Genomic DNA, 17,550 nt, shown 5'->3' with positions numbered 1-17,550 from the left:
ATAAACCTCACAGTATTCCAAAAGAAATTTGTGTCTCCTTTGAATAGGAGCCACATGTTCGTACATCCAGTGACTTTTCATGTGGATTCATCTATCAACTCTAGTCAATTTCATATTGGAAGTCTGAATTTTCAGGTGGTGCAAAAAGTGCAGATATTTTCTTAAGCATTTAGCATTTGGCTTACAACATTTATTTTTAAATATTCATTTATAGTTTCATGCTTAAGATGACCTTATTATGTTCATCAGATAGGTACCTTGAAGTTCGTACTTGTGTGCAGAATATGCCAACTGTTGAGGCCTGGAGTTTTGTATACTTTGAGCAAACCTCCAACTCTGGTGGCATCTACATCACTGAGCTCGAACTGTAAGGACAGAAAGGAAAATGGCATTCCTTTTTACACAAGCCCATGTGAATAATTAAGCAGACATTGTAAGGAGTGTATGATAAAACTCTCATGACTTTAATTTTAATCACTCAGGGGATATTTCATAGAACATACAGCAAGCACCAACTTTTGAGTGCGGTGAGTTAGGACAGGCTTTGAAGGGATAAGAAAGCTGGAGTAGATATGACCCATTCAAAGAGAGAATTTGTATGGTTGGACTACAGGTATCTGCTCCACTGGTCATGGGGTGTCTTTTTATTAGCAATTTAAACAATTTGAGAATAGAGATGAAAACATCTATATTTATGAACCCTCACTGAAGGATTCATTCCAATTATTCCAAGGAAGCAGTGGTATCCATGTCTGTTATCTTTTTTACTTTTCTTACCACATGAATGTGCCACAGAACATCAGTTTGTCCCCAGATGCTATAAGTTTAGTTTCGTGAGTATTATTATACTACTAGTCATTATTTAGTCACCAAGTACCTGGGTTGGGCAGTACCTGTACCACACACATCTCACCAGCTCCTATATATGTCATTAGTGTGGCTTCTGCTGACATTTAAATTTTTGCAGGCAAAGTAAAGAGGGATAAATGGTTCTTATTCTCTCAAGACTTTCTTCTGCTGCTGGTGCTGGGTGACTTAGCCAACCCTATTGGATGAGAAGGAGATTAGCTTTTTGCTTAATGAATAACTTTGTTATAACAGGGGTTCATTTCCCTAAGCTAATTGTAATGAATAAGAGAAGGAACACAGGTCACAGGAAAATACTAGGAAGGCTTTGTTAAAAACTGTGACAAAACTTCAGAGAATTCTTGGTGCCTCCTGAATTTTAGTCAACTGGATTGTTCTATGTCAGTTATGAATTCTATCATATACGTGACTATTACACATAAAGGTATTCCTTCTATCTGGCTGGTTTATAGTATAAGACACATTTCCAGAACTCTCCTCCCCCTCTGAGTTTACAGAAGTGGTCTGTTTAACCCATAAAGCACCAAATCGTTGTTGTACAACAACAAGAGGTGACTTTACTCTGCCTTAAGAACTTTTAGAGAACTTTCATCTATGAGACATCCAATATCTGGTTTCCTAGGAATACCAGAGACACTTAGCCACTCTGTGAAGATAGAAAAAAATCATCACATAACTAAACATTGAGATTTTTGGTTATTTATACTTTTTTACCCTCATGAAGATTTTCAATTTTAATCGTACTTGATGCATATTTTTCTGACATGAAGCTGATTTTGCTACTAAGATTATTTGAAAATTAACAATACGTCATTTCTGTTTTATTCATTGACATTTGAAAAAATAGTTCAAGACACCAAATCCCAAAGATGTCACAAACTCCTAGACACTAATATATCTTCAGATACAAAGTTGTCCAATTAGAATGAAGGCATTGTGGCATTGAGCACATGAGTATGGTGACATAATTTCTAGGTCTTATTCTGTATTATGAAAGGACAAGAAAAAGGAAGTAAATAAGCATTTGAAAAAAAGGAAAGAAAAGAAGGGGAAGAAGAAAAAAGGAAGGGTGGGAAAAATAGTCAGAAAGTAGAAAAGAATGAAAAATAAAGGAAAGGAATGAGGGAATAAGACAGGAAAGAGAAAAGAGAACACTAATGGGAAGCTAATATCATACAATTTCCCAAAGATGGAAATGTACACTTTTAAAGATTAGCTATGTGATACACATCTTATTTCTCTTCTTTTGAGTTTAAAACTAACCTTTCTTTTTGGAAATTTTGTGGTAAAATTTGTCAGGTCCTTTCCATGCTTGTGAGATATATAGCAATTTAAAAATTTGAGAATAGAGATGAAAACATCTATATTTATGAACCCTCTCACACATATATATAATCTCACTCTCTGGGAATTATTCTCTGGCATGGAGTCCAGGTGACAACCCCACTGTGATAGACAATGAGAATGAGAGCCAGTGACTTGGTTTCTACTCCTGATTAGCTGGTGATACTGGTGGCATGTCATTTTATTTGCCTGATTACTGTTTCCCCACACATGTAGAGGGATTTCATCCTTGTTTATTCATATTCTCTGTAGTTCAAAGTATCATCATCTAAACCTGCTTAAATTATCGATCATGATAAAAATATTTCTACTTCCCCAAATGTCTGTAGCATGATTTCCTTATTTAAAAAAAACACAACTTTTCAACTTAGGCTCCATGATGAACGACAACTTTTATGAGAGCACTTTACTATCAAAAATAATGACACATTAGTAAACCTCTCAATCGCAGCATGGGAGCTGTTGCCAGATTATAAGTGGTACTTGAGTCTGTTTACTGAGATGTGCTAAGGTTTTAACACAAGAGATGGGGGGCTGGCTGGGAAAGGGAGGGAAAAATTATTTGAGAAAGACACATCTGATATTATCTCCTTCCTTCCCTACCTATACTCCTCTCCTTTCTTTGCATATATCTAATCTTCCAGCGTATCTCATTACATTAAATAGAAATCCTGGTCCATTCATAAGCTAGATACACAAAGACATGGAAATCCACCGTGAGCTTTAAAATGTGTGTTAGAGAATGTTGCGTTAAATAGAGTAATATATATTAGGAATATATCCAGCAATATAATGTGTTGAATTTATTTCTCCCCAGATACTTATAAGTTAAACTCTAAAAACAAAACATATGAAACCATAGCACAGTCCCATTTCTCATTTAGGAATTAGGAAGGTGACCTCAAGATTACTGCTATATGGTTTATCGGTACATGAGGATATTTTCATATGGAATTACTTATAAATCAAGATGTTTAACTCAAAAGAAGAGCAGCCTGCAAGCAGAAGCCATTGATGATGAAAGTTGCTGGTGGAAAGTGACATGGAAAAAAGTGTCGAGACCACTGTGCAGTAATACAGACACATTTTCTCATGATAAACTCCTTCAGCCCAGTTACTTATTGTTAGTCTTACCATAGTACTCCTTTATTTCTCCCTTCCCTCTCATCTCCCTTCCCTACTTTCTGCCTTCTTGTCTTGTCATTACACAGAATAAGAGCCAGGAATCAGCATATTACACCATAAACAAACAACGTATTTTTTTAAATCTATTTTCATCATTTACTCTGAGGAAAAACAAGCTTGAAAATTTGGATTTGTCATATATAATCATATATATATGTATATTCACACAAGTATATAAATATATTGTGTATATGTGGACACAAGTATATACACATTTGTCCATCATAGTATATAAAATAAAATTATACACACAGAATCGGTGGAATATTAGAATGAGAATCCAGAATCTCTTTGGGAAAGGCAAGAAACAGAATGGCTTAAAGCATGTCTGCAGTGAATCTGAAGGAGTTAGGAGTGTATATGCCACGATCCCTGTACCTTTTACTTTGGTTAAGACACTGAGGTCCCAGGGAGACCTTTGTTCTGTGTACGTGCACTGTGCACGTCCTTTCCAAGTGGACTAGTTTTGTTCTCATGCCATGGGAGCAGGTGGCATCAAGCTGTTTTGATGAGGTTAAAAGGCTCCTCCCCCCCCTCTCTGAACGCAGCAGCCTGAAGTACGTCAGCAGTAATTGTGTGCATGGCTCTGCTGTACAGGGTGGGTGGAGGCAAAATTGATATCAAATAAGGGCATCAAACTGAGATCTGAGAGTTCCGTTTAAGTTGTTGCTCATTTTTATTAGCCCCACTGGGGTGAAAACCTTATAACTTAAATTTATCCTCCAGCCAAGAACCATATTTTGATTAATTTAAATTTTTCTCTCCAAAAAGACTGATTTAATGCTAAACAGTGGATATAAACGAAGAGGTTTCTTTATTCTCTTTTTATTTTGTCATTGACAAATCAGACTTTAGCTCAGTTAGATAAAAGGGACACGTTCTGTTGCTTGGATGGGAAGCCTTTAATGAGGATGGGAGCCCCCGGGGAGCTGAAATCGGTGCTGCTTTCGGGGTTTCTTGCCATTTCTTCAGTCATTCTGTCTCCCTTTCCAGTGGGCCTAGGGTGTGGGAACTATCCAAGGTGCTAGGATGCTGGCAGCTTTGCCGTTCAGTGCAGGCGGATTGCAGAAGCAGAGGAGAGAGATTACTGCTTATTTCAGAAGGTAGGTTCTTTGTTTCAGCATCCCTGATTAATCAGCAGCAGCAGCATCAACAGACTAAGGCAGCTGGAGAGAGGAGAGAAGCAGGAAGGGAGGGAGTCCGGGAAAGGGAGGGAGGAGAGGGAGAGAGAGAGAGAGAGAGAGAGAGAGAGAGAGAGAGAGAGAGAGAGAGAGAGGAGCCAGAGCAAGCTGGTTGTCATGGGGGAGGGACGGTGCTACAAGCTAGGCTTCTCCAAACCCTCTGTATGTATGCGACGAGAAAGAGCATCTTCTTTGGGGCTGAAAGGAGACATTTAGAGAGGACGTGTCTGATTTTTGTTAACATTTATTTTTGTCTTCACAGAACATGATCAAATGAGGTACCTTAGCCAGCTTGGTGACTGCTTCGGGTCTTGTAATCATCTGTGTAGCAAAGTGGGTAAAATCATTCAATTTCTTCCCTGCTGGACCTGGAAGGAGAGGGGCTGTGCGCTCATCCCCACCCATTAGCTATGCCCTCTTTTCTCCGAATGTCGATTTAAGGAAGCAAGCAGCTGTCTTCTGCCACTGCATCTTCCTAGCAAACTTTAAAGGGCATTTTATCTGATAGAAAGAACATCGAAAATGCTCTGGTCTCTAGTGATGAAGAATCTTGGATTCAACACTTTTCCCATCCAGATATAATGCACTTTAATTGAAGAAAAGCTGAACTGACCTACAAGTCTGTTTCTTATGGTGCTGGATTACTCCTACCGAACTGCCCCGAGACCAGCCCTGAGAGAGGGCTCTGACAGACCCAAGTCACCTCCTGACTATTGCACTTAGCTTTCCCTGGGGACTTAGTTTTTGGTATGTATCTCATTTTTCAGATTCTATAAGCATGCTAATTAAATCCAGAACTAAATAGGGGAATCGATTTGTTATGAAATGGGATGGATTTTAGTTAGGGATACTTAATGCTGAAGTTTGCATGTTTTATTAGGTGGAGCAGAAATAAAGATACAACATGGGCATCCACAGTGTTCGTGAGCCCCCGGCTATTTTTAATCCCTTACCCACTTAGTGATTGCCATGGAAATGTTAAATAGATCTCCATTAGTAAAATAAGCTATGTTGAATTATTACAAGAATTGAAAGTATTTTCATGCCATTAATTGCTATTCAAGTTGTGTTTGCTGCTGTTTGTCTTAATTCCATACCATAAATATTTTACAATGGGCTCTGCTCATTGGTGTCATCAATGAGAGCCCAATTTTGCATTCTCAGAAGGAAAGATACACACTCTACCACAAAATATCCAAATTGCTGGGCATACTTAGAAGCTGAAACTGCTTATTTCTGTCTGACTCCAAATAGATACTTTCCTGAAAATGTGTTTTAATACCAGTCAATATCATGAAGATTTCATTAGTCTCACCAAAATGTACATCTTCTGAAGAACTTTAGGTAGACTTGTTGTACTTGGGACATGCACTTATTCCATTGGAATATCTCCATTCTGATTTTCCAAAAACTACCCAGAAATATTTTCAGTACTTGAAATGTAGGTACGTATTGCACATCTGGGAAAATATCATGTTTAAAAATGTTCATCTTTCCTGAAAAATACTAAAGTTGTTTTGTACTAAAGGAGTACTTTTTTATTTTTGTAAATGTAGTGAAAAATTTAGAACATATAGAAGAGTTTATATGGTATATTTTTGGTAATTTTAGTATCTGCAATTTATAATCAATTAGTATAGAATAATGAATAGAGAGCAAGAACAAAAATTGATCTCTTAACTTTTAATTTTGGACACACTCCAATTTATTTAAGGTATTGTTAAGTGTTAACTTAAAAATGAATAAGCAAAGAAGAGCCAGATGTGTACAAATGATTTTGTTTTACTTTGAAAAGTAGCACGTTTTTGTCCATCTCAGAGAAGAAGAGAATTCTGTGAAAGACACTTAATATTTAGGAAATTGTGAAAACAGACCTGTGGAAAAATGCTACAATTTTACAAAGGACAAGCAGAGTTATAAAACTTGAATGGTTTGGAAAGTTGTACAGAAGTGTCAAATTCTCTGGGAAAAGAATTGTGGCTATTGTTTAAAATAAATCAATCAGTCATAGACTATCAACTCAATTAGATGGTTTCCATTGTAGCTCCAGTCAGCAATTTATTAAATTGACTATGTCTACTTTGCAAATACTGCCCTGTAAGCGTCTGGAACCAATTGGCCCAAGGCTCCACAAAGTCCCTTAGCCACTGGCACTTTTCTTGAGCCTTTAATATTAGAGAGGATGTAGCCAATCTTTTAAGACCTTTGGTAAAAGACACCATGACAACCTGGAAGTTGGGGGAGATGCCTGGTACATGATGCTACTGCATTTGCATATGCCCACTTCCCAATTTAGGGGAGGGAGGTAGTGGAGAAAAACTCCCTGTAAAGAAATCTGTTTTCTGAGAAAGAAGCAATCAGTGCCTTTGTAGTGACTCCTGCAGGCTTTCTTGGTGGTAACTTCTTTCCCTGTTTTGTGCAGAACAGCTGCATTTTGAGAACACTGAGAATGAGAATATGAATATGACCATTTGTGGGGTAGGATACAGGATTCCAAGCACAGATCAAAATCTCTGACACTAGTATTTGACAGTTTGTTAAGTTTCTTATTGCAGAAATATTTTTTACATGATTTGCACGGCTTATGGGTTTTAACCGTGTTAGGTAGTCTTGATTTGGTCCTAGACAATGAAGTTAGCAAATTTTAGATAGGAATTTGCATATGCGTTTAACATATGTATATGAAGTCTGATTACTAAATACTTATATTTTCACATGCACTATGTAGTATGTGATTTTAGATTGGTGTAAATGGATGCAAATAATGTAAAATAGTCTTTATATTGCTGAACAATTCAACAACACAACAACAACCACAAAAAAAAGTCAAAATCACATGAGGAAACATTCATTCAACCTAAACCTCTAGGATTCCCCATCTCAAGGAAGATGGATTGAGGAGAATGAGAGGGAAAATCAAATTTTAATAACTCACATTCCAAGAACTTCATATAACATTAAGACAAATATCCTTTGAAAACATCAAAAATGTATAAAGAATAGAAACTAAGAATTTTGTGCCATCTGCAAATAAATTGAAACATAAGTATAAAGTCAGGGTCAAGTATCCAGTCTTTTATCAAGGCATTTATTCTCTCCTATGTATTAGGATGTTTCAGCATATCACAAATTACATTAAGATAATAGCATAAAATAAACTCTACCTGATTCTGATCATAAGATTATTTTTCAGTATTTGCTATGGCCTAAAATTTAGAAATTCTTATGAGACTTTAAATATGGAGAAACAATTAACTTCCAAATCAGAGTTGTTTTTCATTCTTATTCACTCAATATAGGTGGGAAAATAAAGATAAACAAGTTGCCACCACTCTGTATCTTTGAAAAGCCAATCTCATGTAGAGGACAGCTTCATTTTAGAAATTTGGGATAAATAGTTTACAAAGAAAACAAAACACCAGTGGCCAGGAGGCTAGTTCACTCAGAGGATGCTGGTACATATGAAACTTTTACCTGGGTAAGTGGAACTATCAGGTTTATCACAGGGCTCGGTCTTATTGAGTGAGTGTGCACCTCCATCAGGTCCACCCTTACAGAGGTGGGGTGGTGGACCTAGCAACGCAGGAAATTACACTAATTGAGGAATTGGTTGAGAATTTTAGACAAAGGGATGATGAGAGATGCTTAGATGTAGATGAGAAAGAACCAGGCAGCCTAAATAGTCATTTGACTCTTTCTGTGTGACTTCTCTCCCACGCCAGCCTGTGGCTTTGAGGAACTCACTCTCACCATGAGTGGGTGCTGTATTAAATACTCTGTAGACTGACACCACACAGAGCGGGTTTCTTCACTAGTGGAGGGGAAATGCTACAGAAGCACATGCTCTTAGAGAAATTCGTATGCATTTATTTTTCAAAAACACTCCCTATTTTAAAATTTCTCCTTACTACTAAGTGTTACAGAATGGCTTGGCACTTGAGTTTCCTTGATGAAAGTATCAGCTACAGAAAGGGGGGAAGAAAATGGTATTTTTTTAAATTTTATGTTTCTATCCATTTCATTTGGATCTACATGGTTTTTGCTGTGGGTTTTTATTTCTGTGTGAACATTTGTGAGAATTAATATCACTATCAGCTTTACATTCAGCCTTGTCAGGAACAGTGATGGCTGTGTAAAATGTGTGTGTGTGTGTGTGTGTGTGTGTGTATGTGTGTAAAGCTCAATTCAATGTTAAATGCTTAGTTTATTTCTCTTGGTCATGGTAAGAATTTAATTAGTGCATTTTAGTTAAGTGAAACCTCAAATTTTAGAAAATGTCACAATATTACACAATGTAGTCTTTGTGAAGGGTGTGGTCAACAGGTTATAAGTAACAAAGTGTAAGAGTAATGTAAAGCTGAAAAAATAGTCATCCACTTTAATATTTAACTCAATATCTATAGCTTTGGTAAGACATGATTGTAGGCATAGTAATCTAAATATTAAATGAACAGAATCTCTGGAAAATGCATATCATAGAAGTATAGGAAGTCATACAGTAAAGACCTGAATTTCGCTGTGTATTTCATGGGATTTGATCTGGTAATTTAACCTACTATCCCTAGAGGATTCCTGATATGATTTTTAAATTAGCCACAAATTCCAATAAATACATACATAGCACTTCACTATTTGGATCAGTGCTGGGGCTTCCAAAGAAAGAATATCTACTCTTAGAATGAAGACACATAGCTGCAAGCATATAGATGGGCAGCAAAATTCTCTCATTTATTTTAAACAAAAAACATGGTGCACAACGTTATTGGTGGCCATAGGAATGCAGAAGTTCTCTTTCAGCCTTTTATATTCTATTGTTTCTATGTTTAATTAGAAGCCAAGTAAGGGAGATGGTTAGTTATTGAGAAAACCCTAACAATGCTACATAGAACACAAGAGCCCAGCTGCATTTTAACAGTATTTCCTAAGACTGAGGAATTCTGTGTCTGTTTAAACAGAATTGCAATTTAAGAGGCAGGAACTACAGTTAAGTCTTAGATGGGCTAGACATGGAACATACCTTTCTCAACATCTATCTTATCCATGAGTATGAATTCTGAAAACATGATTTATTGAATTTTCATGCTAATTGCAGTAAATAGTAGTGAATATAACAAGGTAGACAATTAACACAGTTCAGTTTGCTGTTGAATCTGTTCACTAGGAGAAAGCTATAGTTCACTCATCTGAAACATATCCGTCAGCTTGGAAAGTCAATGGTGGATGGTTTAAAATGGAATGAGCATTGTGGGCCATAGATCCTAGTGCCCTTGTTTTCTAGATTTGGACAATAAGAGGTGTCGTGCATAAGTGCCTTTATTACAAATTATTTGATTAATGAAGAAATATGTTAACTCCTAGTTTTACTCTCATGTCAACTTCTGTGATGAAGGAAGGGTGTGTGTGTATGTGTGTGTGTGTGTGTGTGTGTGTGTGTGTGTGTGTGTGTTTGTGTTTGTGTTTGTGTTCAGGCATGCTTCCCACAGCATGAATGTATAGGTCAGACATCAGCTCTTACTAGTCTATTCTTTCCTACTGCCTGTAGGATCAAGGATGGAATTTAGGTCATAAAGCCACACACAAGTGCCTCTACCTCTGAGCCACCATTCAGGCCCTGACAATTTGTAACTATGGAAATTATTATATTTAACAACATGACTCCTTGCTAAACTAATTTTACTTTGAAACATGTGGATAGATTACTTAAGACAAACACACATAAACATACATATACACATAGAAACACAAAAATAAAATCACTAGTAAGCATTTTAAAAACAAGTTTATTTTAAACACCAATAAGGGGTGGGTGACAGATGACTTATCTGATAAAGACACTTGCCACCAAGCCTGACAACCTGAGTAAGATCCCCTTGAACCACAGGATAACTAGTTGTCTCAAGTTGTCCTCTGACCTTCCTATAAAAGTTGTAGAATCATGCATCATATACATTTCAATGAAAAAAGATCCACAAATGAATGTAATAAAAATTTTTGATTTAAAAAGAGTTTGTGAAAGACTCGCCTAGCAATATCAACACTAGGCTTGTTGAACACATACACTTTTTAAAAATCAAATTCTCATGGCATAGTCCATTCCAGCTGCCATCATTTTGTTAATGTAAAGTGAAGCTTAAGGTATTATTAAATGCAAAGCCATAGACCTAGAAACAACTTATTTGAGATTTTTAGAGCACATGGAAAAACTTGTACCTATGTCCTATAGGACTTTTTCAGAGTCCCTCTCATCCCCCTCCCCATACATCACAAACTAATTTCCATAGAGACAGCAAAAAAAATACTATGAGCTTAATCATTGACAGACTGCGAATTTTATTTTAAAGATCAAATGTCAATGTTGAGAAGCTATACCCATTTATCCTCAAAATATGGGAAATAAAGAATTCATGGCCAGCTGATGATGTAAACAGTATGAGAATCAGATGAGATATAATTATTATTCTAGTCTCCTGCAATGTGACATCTAGAAGATTATACTTTGGCATTCATCAGTGCCTTGTTTGTAGCAGGTGTCCAATAGACTCTTAAATAGATGGATGATCATATGACCAACACTTTCCTTGAGGTGGATATGGGCACATACATAAACATGTAATCCTTTTTCATAATATGGAGTTTGACTTGACAATAGGATTGATTTTCATGTGAAAAAAATCCATGTGAGTTAAAAAAAATTCCCATGTGTAAACATTTTGCAATAATATTTTTTACATTTTCTCAGAACAATAACAACTTAAACTCCATGTAATTTGAAATGCCATAATGATAATTAATGTTCAGAAATAATCCACTACCTTGTTGATTATACATAATTATAATATGTAAACTGTAGGAGAATCACTAGGGTTGGTAGAAATCCTCAGCAAAATAAATAACTAAAATACAACCCTTTGGATACCCATGCTTCTTGCACCTGGGAAAAATACAGTTTTGCTGGAGGGCAGAGTGGGAGGAATCATTCTAGCCTGAGGTGTTATCTCTAGCAGGCTTATAACACTGAGTTGGCTTGCTTAACTTAGGCAAGATTAATTGTCATAAAGTTAGGCTGGTCTTTTTTTAGCCTGGAGTACCTACTGCAGATGTTCCTGATGCAAGTGAATTTCCGGTAATGGCAATACTTTAGATAGCTGAAAGATACTCTCCGGAATCCCTCCCATCAACATGGAATTTGTTCACAGCAGTCACTTTCTTCTCTCCTATGTGCTCACCACTTAAGCATGTAATCTTAATACAATTCAATTATGTTATATATAATTCAATATAGTATAAAGTTGGAATTAAAAGACTATCCAGTCTTTTTAACCCACTGGAGCAAAGAAATCAAACAAAACATAATAAAAATGTAATACGAAGCCAACAAACAACCTCCAGTTCCTAAAATATCAAAGACTGAGAAAGAAATCTGTAAATTCAGCATGTGGTTCAAATTTGGGTTAACTATTAACTGTCAGTTAAAAGGCTAATAAATTCTGATATGAATTAAGATATCTATATCTACAACCCAGGTTATAAAATATGATTTTCATTTCAGGACGATTTTGATGTATACTTAGAAAAAGAAAGTTCTTGACTTTTGCAGTAAATAGATGGACTGATCAACAGTTCAATGATTTTTTTTAAAGGAAGTAAAAGTTGTAAGGTACTTTGTAAATTTTTATTTGTTTAGAGAAAGAGTCTCTAAACATGACAGACATATCCCACACTCCACTCACTTATATCCATTTCTATGCCACAGTGAATACGAAATTAAATAAGTCTTATTAACATAGAAGATTAATTTTTATTTTTATATAATTTTGTTCTTTGTTGTTGTTAAAGCAGTTTTTCTAACTCGTTGTGAATACTTGGAAAGTTCTTCAAAACATGATGATTTCTAAAACTTGCCTTTCTGTCCACCCATCTATCATGCATGCATCCATCAATGCACACATATACTTCACATGGATGTTTTTGCCAAGCTTCTTCACTAACATTGTTGTGATCTTTGTGCACTTCAATGTGCATACTACTGCTGAGTTCTATGCTAAATCCTTCACAGTCATCTCTTCTACAAGTCGCAGCAGGTAGTGAGAGTTTTTTCATTCCCTTATGAGAGCTAGATGTACCATGTCAAAGTTCCATGTTTTAAACTATGGCTTGGTTTGGTTTTGATTTGTCAAGCTATTAGACCTGTGACTTAAATTTTTCAAAGTTTTGAGACTTTTAATTATCAATGCTATAATAATATCAAAGCTAGTGTTATCAGACTGCTGAGAATGTGTGTGGTTCTGACAACACAATATATATATATCATAGAAAATTATAATATGAAACACTTATAGAGGGCCATTTTGAAAATAACACAGGGTCTCAAAAGCATACAAATTATATGGCAAATGTGTGTTTTTCCTTGGTTGCAATTATATTTTGTATGGCCATTTTGGATTTATACATTTTCACTTAAGTATTTAAAGGAAAATGTAATTTAATTTTTCTCCAACATAACATTATTTTAATTTAAATATACATGGAAATGTCATTATGATAATGAAAATACAAAATTTAGATCTATGTTATTATAACAACATATTTTGAGAAACAAAATTATGTCTGTCTTCATACAAACCAAATATTTATCTTTAGAGACAATGTTTACACATTCCCAGGTGGCAGGGCAGAACTGTGGTCCTTTGTCCTTGCTAATGTTGCTGAGTTGATGGAGCATCTGATACTCAAATAGTACACATTTCACGTTGTTTCAAACACTCTGGGAACTTGTAATTTGTAATGAGGAATTTTCTTTATTGGAAAACTTAAAATGTATAAATCTGAATTATTTATATAAAATTCAGCTTCATTTAAGGGAACACAGAGATCTAATATAATATGAATGGGACATAATCCTTTTTAACTCTATTATTTTCCTTAATGGGATTTGATAACAACTTTATGCTCTAACTCACTATATCTTAAATACATTTTAAAGACATTAATTTATTTATGGTGCAGGAATACAAATAGTACACCATGTATGTCATGGTGTGTGTGTGGAGATCAAAGGTCAACTTAGAAAGGCAGTTATGCTCTACCACTATAGGGGTCCTGGGGTTGGAATTCAGGTTGGTAGCCCTGCTAGCAAGCCCCTTTACCCATGGAATTATCTCAATGACCCTTAGCTTAAGTATTATAACTCATCAGAGCTACATACATCCTGAGGAGCCTGGTAACTCCTTTGAGATATGAGATGACAAAATCTTAGGGACGAACCTTAACACCCTTGCTAAGGGTATGATGTGTTGTCAATCTTCAGGACGCATCCCGTTTCCATGATACCCTCCAAGATGATGAGTGCTAATCCCGAAGAAGACCCTTTGGACACTTTTCTCCAGTATATTGAGGACATGGGGATGAAGGCATATGACGGTCTGGTTATTCAAAACGCATCCGACATTGCTCGCGAGAATGATCGCTTGAGAAATGAAACAAATCTGGCTTACCTGAAAGAGAAGAATGAGAAACGGCGAAGACAGGAAGAAACAATCAAACGGTAAGTACAAATCACTGCATTCCATGAGGGAGTCTACAGTTCCTGCTAAGATTGTGTTGCTGACACCTGGCAAAGAAGGGGATGGTCAGAGTCTTGGCGGAATACATAGTGAAAGGGACACCTGGACCCTACCAAATGCCTATCCATCCTTCTGACAGATCCTGGCCTTAGTTAACAACAGTTACCTGCTTGTGCTTTGTTCATATGGAGGTTCAGATGGGCTAGGGAGAGAATTCAATTTCCTCTCCATAAAAGCTTGTGTTGAACAACCTCTTGGTAAAAGCACCATGGAGCACAGACACACTTTTAGCAGTTAGAGTTTTATGAGACTGTCCACCTTTAACGGCCTATGTTTATAGTTCTTACCTTAAAATAGAGTTCATCTTTTTCCTAGAATAAGACCAACACTTGTCAATAATTAGATATGTATGGGCCTCTGAAGACACTTAGAATCCTTAGTGTATGCTTCTGAGCAATTTTATGGTGATTACACCTCTTGGTTTGGTACCAAGGGTTCCAAGTTTGTTCAAAAAAATTGTTTTCATGATGTAACACCTACTAGTGACAACCTAATGAGCCACAGACTGTAGCCTTGCAAACAGAGGTTAAGCTCCTGGTGTATGCACACAAAGGAATGATACACAATTTTTGTTTTTTACAGAACAATAAAGCAGGTTGTTTCCCTGTAGTCACAAGCTGCTGTGTGAAATCCTGTTTTATTGATGGAGTTCATTTGCTAAGTTCAAAAATTCAAAAAGTTGATAAAAATTACTTTTTTTCAGTTATCTGCATGATTGAATAGTGATAGGACATTTGGAAATTTCATAGAGGATTTCCATCTAATATCTCAGTCACATACTCTCTGGGAAGATTATGATATTAAGGAAATGAAAACATTTTTTCAAGTTCAATTAAGAGGCAAGGCCATGTTGCACGAAACTCGTAATTTAAAGAAACTATTTTACATGTTAGAGAAAGATGGAAGGAGAAATAGAGGAGGGATAGAGTGAAAGAGTAGGGAAGGAGACGGAAAACTAGAAAGATGTTTCAGAAGAGTATTTTGAAAGAATATACTGTTTTACTTCTGAATTATTAAAATTTTACTCAGTTTAAAATTGATTCTTTGCTCTAGTATGCAAAGTACCCTTTTATACTATTTTTCCTATGTAGCATTTATAATATACTTCTGCTCATATATGAGCATTTTACACTAATTTTGAATGCTGAGTTTTCAAAAATTCAAAGCAAAAAGAATCTGTTACATAATTTCTAGAGAATAATAGCACTACAATGTAAAGTTCTGCAATCTTGCAGTTGCCAATCACCAATGAATTGTTTTATAAGTGAACAAACAGACTGATTTACTGCAACATCCTGTTGGTTCTTCCTAGCACCACAATGTACACATCTATCCCACCAGCTTCCATGTTTTATTAGTCGCCTTTACTAGGACTCAGCATAAATATCCAAACACAGTGGCAACAGAAATGGCTAAGTTTCAAGGGCTTTACTGGCATATGTTTAAAGAGGCATGAAGAATGGAGTGGAAATCTGAAGTCTAAGGCACTTGGGAGCAAATATACAGATAGGTGGAGACACATCAAAAGCCTGCCACTCCATTATGAGCGATGTGTCAGAGATGGGGTTGTGTGAACTTGAGCTCAGTTTGCTGGATTCATCAGACTGCTTTCTCCTCCTGTGTTACAAAGCACACAAGGTAGCCCAGATCACTTACTAAACTGAAAAGAAAACCTGAAAATGGTCTGCATTGACTTTCACCTTATACATTAGAGTTAAGTCTAGCATAGCTTGAGAAGAGAATAAACATCACATGTAAACTGACTCTCCTGCTTTGTGCTAATTTATTAGAACTGATGGTGGTTGGAACTAAGATGGCTGTGGTAAAAAGGGGTAAGGTAGCTACACTGTGGAAACTGTATGAACTTTTGGATTGATGAGACTTAGGCACAGAGTGTGGAGAATGAATGACAAGGAGCTCCTCCTTGGCCTGTTGTTGCTCCCTGTGTATGCCATTATTGCTTGAACTAGCAGGATGTGGTTTCTATTTAAAATGGCAGGCCCTCTGGATAAGTGAGACAGTCGATTAGCTTGAACTGTATGGGCGGCCCCCAGGCAGTGGGACCAGGACCTGTTCTTGGTGCATGAGCTGACTTTTTGCAACCTAGGGCCTATGCTGAGACACTTTGCTCAGCCTTGGTGAAGGGAGGAGGGGACTGGACCTGCCTCAACCGAATCTATCAGGTTGGACTGACTCCCCAGGGGAGATCTTGCCTTGGAGGAGGTGAAAATGGGGGGGGGAGTGGATTCGGGAGGAAGGCTGGGTGGTGGGAGGAGGGAGGACAGGGGAATCTGTGGCTGATATGAAAAATTAAATCAATTATAAAATAAAAATATTTTGAAAAAAAGAAATAGCAAAAACTGAAAGTGAATCGAATTTAAGCAAATAGCAGGAAATGGAAGACTATTTTGGTATGAAAAATGTTGTAAAGCCTTTTAATGGCTCAGGTAGATATTCTGCATAGAGGCTTAGAGAAAAGACCCAGGACTTTGGGTAGAGAACAAAATAAAAGTTCTATATGATAAGAGTGAGAAATATCTTAATCTTCCATAGGCTTTGAAATCATGAGCTTACAGGACAAGGACACCTAGGACTTAAATACTTTTCCCCACATAGAAATGTTTTATTATAATAGAGAGACAAAAAGAAAGATAGGAAAGAGGGAGAGAAGAGAAGGGGGTGTCGAGGGTGCACACCTCATGGGAGGAAAAGTGGAAGAGAGAGGACTTAAATTTTAAAGTGATCAAAAACCCAGGAAATATTCCCCTAGGTACCTGAAATTCCACAAGATAAGGACAGTGGAAGAACCCAATACATGTAGTCATTGGGCCACAAAGGAAGACTGAGTAATGTCAGAACCACAACTTTGGAGGTGATCCAGCAGGGAAGGAAACAGAGAGACAGACTCATTGAACATGCCCTTCTTCCTGCTCTGCTAGATGTTTCATTGTAGCTACAGGTGCAGGGCAGGACCCAGAAGCTTGGGACAGCTCTCAGTGTAACACAGTATGCCAAGGAAAAGACTAAGGTCCAGCCCTCTCTCACTCCAGATCTGAAAGGGGAAGTCACAAAAGACTTACAGAGGTAAGCAGTCTGAGAGCCACTTATACCCAGTAGAGACCCGATGGTAACATAAAAATGACCAAGTGTGCATCACCGTGAGAATTATGGGGCATCCTCTAGACCCAGGAACAGACAATCACATCCAAAATAACATTAATTCTTGTGCCATAACACTTGAATGTTTTAGAAATTAAAAGATATGGTTTGTGTCTTGCTACTTATAACTCAGTTCTTCTTTATTCAACCCTAACCCAAATCTTTTTTTCTGGAATTCTAATTTAATGTGT

At 36.7% G+C, this 17,550-nt stretch overlaps 1 protein-coding gene across 5 annotated transcripts in view; it reads left to right on the top strand.

Annotated features, from left to right (window-relative positions):
* The first annotated feature begins 3,937 nt into the window (after positions 1 to 3,937).
* The window catches only part of Nyap2 (neuronal tyrosine-phosphorylated phosphoinositide-3-kinase adaptor 2), a 253,449-nt gene continuing 239,836 nt past the window's right edge, over positions 3,938 to 17,550 (top strand). The window contains exons 1-3 of one of the 5 annotated variants that reach the window (XM_028884112.2): positions 3,938 to 4,499; positions 4,840 to 5,324; positions 13,885 to 14,121. In XM_028884112.2, the coding sequence (XP_028739945.1) occupies positions 13,901 to 14,121 (221 nt within the window). In that variant the 5' untranslated portion in view covers positions 3,938 to 4,499; positions 4,840 to 5,324; positions 13,885 to 13,900. Of the gene's footprint in view, positions 4,500 to 4,641; positions 5,325 to 13,884; positions 14,122 to 17,550 lie in introns of those variants that run through there. The other 4 variants (XM_028884117.2, XM_028884116.2, XM_028884113.1 and 1 more) reach the window with 4 other exon arrangements.

Source organism: Peromyscus leucopus, chromosome 13 (genome assembly GCF_004664715.2).
Source record: "Peromyscus leucopus breed LL Stock chromosome 13, UCI_PerLeu_2.1, whole genome shotgun sequence".
Lineage (NCBI taxonomy): Eukaryota > Metazoa > Chordata > Mammalia > Rodentia > Cricetidae > Peromyscus > Peromyscus leucopus.
This window is presented reverse-complemented; position numbering and strand designations above follow the sequence as displayed.